The sequence below is a fragment of the Syngnathus typhle genome, linkage group LG10 (genome assembly GCF_033458585.1).
Source record: "Syngnathus typhle isolate RoL2023-S1 ecotype Sweden linkage group LG10, RoL_Styp_1.0, whole genome shotgun sequence".
Taxonomy (NCBI): domain Eukaryota; kingdom Metazoa; phylum Chordata; class Actinopteri; order Syngnathiformes; family Syngnathidae; genus Syngnathus; species Syngnathus typhle.
Window position 1 is genome coordinate 4,240,969 of NC_083747.1, and position 9,414 is coordinate 4,250,382.

Below are 9,414 nucleotides of genomic sequence, written 5' to 3' on the forward strand. Positions count from 1 at the left end.
AAGGTTTTAAGGTAAAACCTTCATATTTTGTCTGAACAAAAGAAAAAAAAAGGCTACTGAAGACATAATGAACACAATCCAACAATTAATGACAAGTTGAACGACTCTAACGTCAGTGAGCAATATCCCAATATTAATTTAAAAGAGGACGAGAATCACACGTGCGCTTTTAAAGCAACTTTATTGACATTTTCATTTGGATGTGTCCCCAAAATATTTACAAATTTAAATACGTCCACACGATATTATTCTTTCTGGATATTTTTTCATTTAAAATCACAATTGACAGACAAGAGAAATACACAGTGACGAGAACCACGTCAGACACGTTATATGTCAAACGACTGAAAAAGTCCAATTTTTATTTAATGGTATAAATCTGAAAAAATAAAAGGGATGATATCTATGAGGTATTAAAACGAGGTGACAATAGGTGCGACATGAAGGACCCCGTTTGGTAATTGTAAACATCAAATGCAACCACTTTATTAGGAACTGTAATAAGTTTATTTGATTGGTGCGTCATTTCTTCATTTCGGCTGGAAAAAGTTGATTTATATGGAGCATTTTTGTGATAAACCCCAAAAGACATGTCGCTGCTTCATAAATTAACACCGATAATTTTACAAAACTCCACATGCTTGTGTTTGTAATTGGAGTTTTTTTGTGAAAATTAATGAAGACGAATATGCGTGGGAAGCAGTAATGAGAGCGGAAAAGAATCACACACACTTGTCGCGAACAGTTCCGACTTTCTGTCAACGCGCTGCGTGGACTGCTTCCAATTAAAACGCGAGGAAAGGAGCAAGAAAGGTGAAAGGAGGCACTCTGGCGACAAAAGTGAAGGTAATAAATTATAGGAGAGTTTATTTGTGATCAAGGCACGTTTGTGTCCATTCCTCCCCCCCCCCCCCCTTTCCTCCCCAAAACCAAAATCGACGAGAAACTAGCAGGAGCTCTTGAATTTATTGACGATTTTTTTTCTCCTTTACGCGCCGGTTTTGAAACCAGATGGTCACTTGTCTTTCTGTCAGGTTGGTGTGCGCAGATATTCTCCTGCGCTTGTCCTTGGTGATGAATTTATTGGTGGCGTATTCCCTTTCCAGTTCTTTGAGCTGCACCTTGGTGTATGGGACGCGCTTCTTCCTGCCACGGCGCACTTGGCTGTCCCCGCTACCGCCACATGTGTTGTCTGCTGCATGTTTGGAGGAGATGCAACGTGTCACTTTCAACTCTTTACGCACACTCAATGTAGAGAAATGGAATAAAAACACATGTGGTGCTTTCAATATTTGTCTGCATGCATAACGCTTTGAATCAGATGAATTGTGTGCGAGTGAAGAGAAAAACACGTTTAACTGATCTTAACAGTTGTGTGAATAAATAAATAGAATAATAGTGAGTAAAAAAGAGCAAAACGGCTATAAAAAATAATGTGCTACAGTAACGTGCTGAAATTTTCTAAATAAATATTTGCTTGTTTACTGCATTCATTCAAATATGTCATATTATTGCGGGGGAAATATGTGATATTTGATGCATGTTTTTAATATACATATATTATTATAAATATATATATATATACACATATTTTTTTCTGAACCTTTTCCTATATATTTCAAAGTTAAAAACGACAGATGCCAGTCTGGGGGAAGGAATTGTGCTATTTAAGGATTTGAAATAATAGTCACAAATATTTCAATAATATAATATTTTGTTTTGTTGTTATACTGACGAGTGACTTTTTATATATGTAAAACACGACATTTAATTAAATGCATTTCATGTGGAGGTGCATGGGCGGTATCCTCTTAAACTAAATTGGGAGAAAAATAACAATATTTATTTACGTGTCGTCCATTGCACATTGGAAAATGTATTTTATTTGGAAAGGGTAAATTGTCTAAAGACACCGGACTGGAAAATATAAGACAAAAGCTCTCATTTATCAATTTCTGCGCATCAACATGGGAAACTGTATTGTATACGTAATCCTCACATTAGCCTGGTGGTCCTCTAGCTGAAAAGAAGAGGGAAAAAAACTTCTACTGTATTTTGTAATTTTCAATTACTTTCCAAGCGTAACACACATTACAAACAAGAAAATCCGAAAAAATGAACATGCACATCCTTGTAAGACATGACAAAAATATGCATATTTCTTACCATAATAATATTATTATGCTGTAACAAGGAAACATTGAAGCGTTACTAAAACTGTAAATATGAAAGAATTCACCTTGCAAGGATGACTTCCAGAGAGAATTAGCCTGGGGCTGCTCTTTGGCGCAGTACACTTGTCCACTCCAGCCGTTGGTGGTGATGGACCACGGCTGGTAGGGATCCATGGGCAGGAGGGGGTCATGCCTGGGCTCGGGGGGCGCACTCAGTGTAGGGACCACTGGCACATCCAAGTAGCTCGCCTGGTAGGGAGTCGGGGAGTAGCCCTGGTAGAAGGCGAACTCCTTGGCCCGGCTGGAGAACTCCTCGGCGGGCACCGATGTGTCCACGTACTTGTCCCCGTACGAGGAGGGCTGCGCGCAGGCCTTGGAGCTGCCGTGGGGCCTGCACGGATAGTAGCCTCCGCCGCCAAAGTATCCGTACGGAAGGGAGGCGTTAGGTGAGCTCTGCGTGGCCGAACAAGGGCTGCACTGCTTGGCCGTTTCCCCGACGCCAGACGCGGGCACGTCGCCGTTGGCGTAGGCGGTGCTGCTCGGAGCCAGCGAGGCGGGATGCGCCAGCAGATTCCTGCACTGGTTGGGCGCAAAGTTCCCCCCGGGGAACGGCGCGTCCTGCATGTTCTTGGCGCGCTCGTCCGCGCTGCTGTCGTAGACGAACATGAGCGGTTCGGCCCAGTGCGAGTGCAGCAGCAATGACGCGGTCATAGCATGTCCCGACACGTGCACGCATGCGGCTCTTTTTCCTCGAACCCCCCTCGAACGAATGCATCCAGACAAGGGACTCTTTGGCAGGGGAACCATACCCTACACGGAACCATCGCGAGGTTATTGGCCCGGGACAGACACGTGATATGCAAAGGAGAAGAGCAAGGTCTGCACAGAAGATAATAAGCCACATCAGGCCACACAAACAACACACCCTTTGTGTTTTTTGGGCTTTTAAAATGCGATTAGAGGTCTGCTATGTTAGATTTAATAAAATCAAAACTAATTTCTGCATAGTGATGCACAATTGCGCATGCTAAGGCTTCAAAGCATTCTTTAAACACTTAATGAGTCCAAGGTGCAGCGTCATGCCCCTGTTAAAAAAATCCCCAAGCAGCTTTTACGCAGACGTCTATCTAATAATTAAATATGAATTACCGTCTTCTCATGTGAATAAAATATGTCAAAGCCCATTCAATAGAAATAATAATGATAATAAAATGAGATGATTGCGGCATTTGCTTGCAGTAGTCCAAAGACGGGCATGCAGGACGCGGCTGGAGTCCAAGGTCAAGTTGAAAGACAAAAGAACCGCAAACACAATGGAAGATAGCAAAGGGGAGCTTTACACACAAACACAAAACCGCCTGTCAATCAACAATTGCTTCCCCTAAGAAAAGTCAAATAAAAAGAAACAGAATTAGCTTTGTAAAGCTCAATACAATATTCAAAAAAGTGTCAGTGTAATATTTCAGAGTAGAATTTCACGATGTATTAAATTTTACATTAATTACAACTTTTAGTGTTTTAGGAAGTGATATTTTTTGTACTAAATCTGAGGTCTTTTCATATATTTTTAATAGAATTTTCCCACCTTTTGGAGGCTGTAAATTTTTATGGGCAGAGTTCATGGCGTGCAAGTGTACTTTTTTTTTGCGGAGGGGATAGGCTATTTAATTTCTCTTAAAGGTTTAACTTAAAATGTGTGAACATTTATGAAAAAAAAAACCGTTTTATGCCCACGCACGCGCACACACGCACGCGCACAAACTATCAATTGTTATTCTCGTGTTTGCATTTTTAAAAGAATATAAAGAAAATTAAAGGACACACTAAATTGCTGACTCCCTTTATTCAAAAAATATTAATAAATAATATTCATCCATATGGCTACACTGATCATTGAATGTTTCTCCAATATAGGAAACAAATATCAATTAAAAAAAAAAAACTTTATTTCTAGAAATCATTCCAAGGAAGTCACAATGTCCCACCAGTGCTAAGCTATTTTTAAATCAGAATTCTGCTGACTAAATATTCTGTACCATTTAGGTTGTAAATATGAAAGGTAATGTAATAAAAAAGAAAAAAGATGACCAAGAATATCTACACAGAACATCACTTAAGTAACTTAAGTGATTTAAAGTTATTGTGGAGTCTTTTGTTCACTTTGATCTATTCATTGGTCTTCTAACAAATAACACATTTGGACTTGAATTGTCCTATAATGAAAACTTATGCTATTTGATTTAAAACTACCACTTAAGAACATCCATATAACAAATATCAGTGTACGCCATGAACGTCGGATGCGAAGGAGAAACCACGTTGAGCATAAACGGGAGCGAGTTGGCGTGACAGCACCCGTGCAGGCCCGAGAGCAAAGTACTGCAATGTTTGCAGTACCTATCAAGCGGATGACAACGCAGCTCTCAGCCTACAGTGCTTAATGGACTTTTTATGGGCTCGTCTTGTGATCGCATGACCTGTGGCACTTCGGCCCCTCGCTGGCTCTCTTTGGATCAGAAACATGCCGCGCGAAACGGCAGGAGAAAATAACTCATGGCTTACATCCTAAAAGTTTCTATAAAGTCGGACAAAACAAAAAATTAACTCCAAAATTTATTTAGTAATTAATAGGAATGTTTGAAGACGACATTATGGTGTGACAAGGAAGCTCAAGACATGTCATCTTTATTTCTTTGCAAGATATGACACTTGGTTAAAGTCACATTTGCCGATGGCCATTGAAAAGAGAGAGAAGAGTAACATAAAATGACTGCAAACGAGAAATACACGGTCTCATTCATGTAACTAGAATCCCCACCTAACACTTAAGTGCTACTACTCGGGGCAGCCTTTTGGAATCCTCCGCAAGTCGGACAGTATGGCTTCCAACAGAGAAAGGAGTGTTGTATTGTTGAGTCTGATAACTTACAAAAAGTCCTGATCGGGCCCCCCCAAACGCCCCCCCCCCCCCCCCGAACTCCAATATGGCAGCGGCCGTGTGCGCCCACGAAGGTAAGGCACGCACGGGACGGAGTGAAGGAGGTACGTGTTACTGTCCTTCCTCCTCACGCAAGAATTGGAACACAGAGGAGAAATCTTTGCTGGCATAACCGCGGGCGGACATCATTCGGTAGATTTGATGAGCTAAGGAGCCAAGTGGAACTGGGGTCTTTGTGCTGGTGGCTGTGTTCTGGGCCAGACCGAGATCCTGAAAAAGACAGAACTTTCTGATGAACATTAAGTGGGAGTTGTATAAAAACCAACCCAGTTGTCAAGTGAAAATTATTTTGCGGAATCTTCACATTACTTCTAATTACTCTTGGAGAAAAGTTCTTGAGGCATTCAAATAAATTCCAACTGGGAAGTGATCTTAGCTCATTTTTCAGGTATTTAAATCACAAAAAATATATATATTTTTCCACAACTGTGCAACGGCCAAATACAGTGGAGCCCAAAAAAAAAAAATTGAATTTAAACATTTTTGGGTGACGCATTCTCACGGAAGCATCAGCAAGGTCATGAGTCAAGGTTACCGTGACATGGCAGAAGTAAACAAACCTTTGCCATGAGCTGAGTGCCAAAGCCTCCCTGGTAGTTATTAGCAGAAGGAACTCCCTCCATCACTCCCGGCACAGGATTGTAGGTGTCACTGGACCAGCAACGGCCTGAACTCATATTTAGGATCTTTGCCAAGAGTTTTGGATCGAGACCAAGCCTGGGTTGAGGGAACATCCATTCACCGGGGTTGGTGTCCATTCATTTCATTTCAAATGTCATTCAGATGCTTCTACCTGATTCCCAAATTCATCGTTTCGGCCGTTCCGATCATTCCGATAGCAAGGAGCATGTTGTTGCAGATTTTAGCAGCCTGCGTTTAGTAATTGAGAAAACGATTTTTGATCAACAAAAAGGTCACATAAGGAATGAAATCCCCCAAAAATGTCCTTACCTGTCCAGTTCCAACCTTACCACAGTAGACCACATTGGCGCCCATGCAGCTGAGCAACTCTTTGGCGGCAGTAAATTCTTCCTCGGCTCCTCCCACCATAAAAGTCAGCTTTCCCGAATTGGCGGCGCCCACACCTGACGATGGAAATCACGCCGCTGTCACGGTTTGTTGCCAGTTTCGAATTGTTCGGAGAGGTTAATGGCTGGATAAAACGTTGCAGGGGCAAATCACATTGATGCGCTCATAAAATTGCCATGTGTGTTCATATTTGTCTCAGTTACTCACTGACAGATTTGGTCTCGGGGGAGCGGTATAACCAGAGAGCAGATAGAAAAGATCTGCTCCGTGTCAGAGACTGTCAGTATTTCTTTATACGAAAAATTTCCAAATCTCTACTCGATATTGGAAGTTGGAAGCAACCATACTGTTTAATTTAAGATGAACTTTTTTTGCATTTTGTGAAGAAATTAGTACAGACAGAAAAAGCCACCAATCCAGTCAAAGGAAAAGAAAATAAATGCAGTAAATCAAATGTTGCTGGTTCATTGAGGTTAACGCAAGCCACACGAGTACCAGGAAATGATGGAATCAGTCATCGAGTTTACAGGACTCATATGGAAGGCAGCCAACATTTTCCGTGGGGTCTTTTTGCTCATGCGTGCAATTTGGCACCGTGGAATTTGGTTGTTGGCGGTGGAGGCAGAAAGAATTCCCACTGGAAAGCCATCGAGTTGGTTTGATTGTTGCCAACTCTAGTAGAAGTAACTAAAGAAGTAATAACTAGTTTTGAAATCAGAGATGAGTAGAAACTGTTCCATTTTTTAAAAATGATAAATATTAGTGAAGACAATTTGTAATTTTAGTGTTGTCTCGGCGGGCCAAATATAATTACACAACTGGCCAGATTTCGGCCCACGGGCCAAGGTTTGACACCGCTGCTATATTGTATATAAAACTTACCTCCTGACACAGGTGCATCCATAAAAACAGCCCCCATCTTCTCAGCAGCCGCCGCCATGTCTTTGGAGACAGCAGGATCAATTGTACTGGAGTCAATGAGCAAGGAGCCCTTCTTCACTTTCCTGTTATTAACAAAGCTTGTTAAATTAGAATCTGGAAACATGATGCAAATTACAAGGGAAGCTGAGAGCCATACTTGAGAATCCCATTGGCGCCAGTGTACACGTCAATAACATTTGGATTGGAGGGCAGCATGGTGATAATGCGGTCAGCCTTGTCCGCCACTTCGGCGGGATTATCAACAATCTGAAAAAAACGTACAAAAGTCAGAGCAGTTGAGAACAAACAGGTGGCAGCTATTTGAGATGCATTTACAGCAAAAAAAAAAAATAGATTAATAGAAGTTTTTACTAGCCCACCTGGGCACCCAGCTCTTGAATTTCCTTGCAGGACTCTGGGAAGACATCTGTGGCGATGACTGGGTATCCGTTCTTCAGCAAATTCTTCGCCATTGGGTTTCCCATATTTCCAAGGCCAACAAAGCCCACCTGTGTCTTGGAGGCCATGGACCGCGTGGAAGCTATAATAGAAACTTCAATTGCTTATTATCAGGGATGTGAACAAATAGAAGTATTGCTGTCTTTAGGTTTTGATCATCCATTTCAAGCTAAAATAAAATAAATCTTGATAGTAGGCTGGCCTGGGCACTACCGTCACCCCTCCCAGATCCATCTCTATAATTAAAATTTACAACTCTTTAGAATTAAAATGGAAAAATGGAACCACATGTGCACCTCTGGATGCACAATACAAAGTCTTAATTATTATTTGACAAATGCCTGCTAGCTTTAAGCTAAAATAATGTCATCATTTTCATTGTCTTTGAATATTTGCCACACTGTGTGCCTTAACACAGTCAACAAGCACACACAAAAAAAAGAAATCAGAAAGTTAGAAATAACTTGTGCTAATGATTAGCTTGTCTCGATTACTTTTTTACTACAGTGCAGAATCATACAGAAGTTTAAAAAATATTTTCCGACCTAAATCGTCGGGTCTTCAGATAAACTCAGCCCTGACATTGACAGTAAGTAGAGTTCTTACATAATATAAATTAAATACAGACAAGAGTTAAGCAACAGCACGTACCAGCCCTTTTCTTTCATAACTACTAACAAAGCCACCACGATGACAGATTTTCTTCATTAACTTAGAGAAACTGTCATTAGTTGGCAAACGAGATGAACCCGAGACAAGCAAAAACTCCTCAAATATGGAAATAAGAATCAAAGACCCCTGAACTAGCTTAACAGTGTGTCAAAAGATACTCTAACTTCTTCAAGTCTCTCGCAAAACTTTGCGGTTCTATGAAGGCAAAGTGTTAAAACGTCAACAGGTAAGAGAAGCAGCTATATAACCTCAACTCGGAATCCTTACCAATCGCAATGTGAACATTCTTGGACCGCCTTCCGACAAGGTATCGACTCCCTCTCAGGATGGCCGCCATGCTTGTCTCCTTTTCGCAGCTTGCTGACGTAGTATTACAGTTTTCAATGACGGCGTCCTCAGCCAATCAATTAACGTGCCATACCCCGCACGCCCACAGGTTTCAGCCAATGGCCTGCGAGGATGTTTGGATCCATCCGACGGTCGTTTGCCCGTATGACTCCTGCGATTTTCAGACCCCTGTTTATTTCTCACGTGCGTCCCATTCTTGAGTACGGACTGCCTGCAGTATTCCCATTGACCAAGTACGAAACCGATATGCTGGAGCGTGTTCAACGTCGCGGTACGAAAACAGTCGCAAAACTTCACCAGCTTTCCTACGAAGATCGACTGGAACAGTTGAATCTCTTCTCTCTGGCCTACCGTCGTCACCGAGGAGATTTGATATATACCCGGCGCATTCTCCGAGGCGAACTTGGTGAAGACCTGAGGGAGTATTTCATCTTAAATAATGATACTTCGACACGTGGTCACAGTTTGAAGCTATACAAACCGAGGAGGTTACGCATCCATGGCGACGCTACTCTCTCTACCCGTGTAGTTAATAGCTGGAACCGCCTACCCGAATCATGTATCACAGCCCAGTCAGAGGAAAGTTTCAAGAGCAGTATTGACGCAGTGTTTACAGACTGAATGGTGAAACTGCCGACCGCGGTATCGGTACCGACTTTTTTCCGACATTTTAACCGCGGCTTGGTAGCATCCCTTCAACGTCCGGGAAGTGAAGGAGCTGACAAGGGACTCTTCCCTCTGCTTTCTACCTTTCAATGAATCAATGAATCAATGAGGGTGGGACTGCGTGGATACGCGCTTGTGCGCGTGCGC

At 42.0% G+C, this 9,414-nt stretch overlaps 2 protein-coding genes and 1 long non-coding RNA gene across 3 annotated transcripts; all 3 read right to left on the bottom strand.

Annotated features, from left to right (window-relative positions):
• Positions 1–181: 181 nt before the first annotated feature.
• hoxa13b (homeobox A13b) lies at positions 182–2,940 on the bottom strand. Its single transcript, XM_061288883.1, is given in 3 exon segments — positions 182–982; positions 984–1,195; positions 2,240–2,940. Coding segments are annotated over 3 exon segments (894 nt in total). The 5' UTR covers positions 2,886–2,940; the 3' UTR covers positions 182–946.
• Positions 2,941–4,843: 1,903 nt separating this feature from the next.
• On the bottom strand, positions 4,844–8,666 carry hibadhb (3-hydroxyisobutyrate dehydrogenase b). Its single transcript, XM_061288868.1, has 8 exons — positions 8,521–8,666; positions 7,503–7,663; positions 7,280–7,389; positions 7,084–7,205; positions 6,124–6,257; positions 5,966–6,042; positions 5,733–5,889; positions 4,844–5,382 (listed from the first exon to the last, which is right to left on the bottom strand). The coding sequence occupies exons 1-8, from the start codon at positions 8,588–8,590 to the stop codon at positions 5,224–5,226; spliced, it is 990 nt and encodes a 329-aa protein (XP_061144852.1). The 5' UTR covers positions 8,591–8,666; the 3' UTR covers positions 4,844–5,223.
• A 58-nt stretch (positions 8,667–8,724) lies between these two features.
• On the bottom strand, positions 8,725–9,375 carry LOC133160859 (uncharacterized). Its single transcript, XR_009715954.1, has 2 exons — positions 9,083–9,375; positions 8,725–9,015 (listed from the first exon to the last, which is right to left on the bottom strand). It is a non-coding gene; the product is annotated as an uncharacterized LOC133160859 (long non-coding RNA).
• Between the last annotated feature and the right edge of the window lie 39 nt (positions 9,376–9,414).

What these genes read in the sequence shown, in the direction of transcription:
- hibadhb (XM_061288868.1), bottom strand. Translation starts at nt 8,590, where the DNA reads ATGGCGGCCATCCTGAGAGGGAGTCGATACCTTGTCGGAAGGCGGTCC. An exon ending in TTCAAGAGCTGGGTGCCCAG is followed by an intron (nt 7,390 to 7,502) that starts GTGGGCTAGTAA and finishes CGTTTTTTTCAG; the next exon opens with ATTGTTGATAATCCCGCCGA. An exon ending in GGATGCACCTGTGTCAGGAG is followed by an intron (nt 6,258 to 7,083) that starts GTAAGTTTTATA and finishes TTCCATCGTCAG; the next exon opens with GTGTGGGCGCCGCCAATTCG.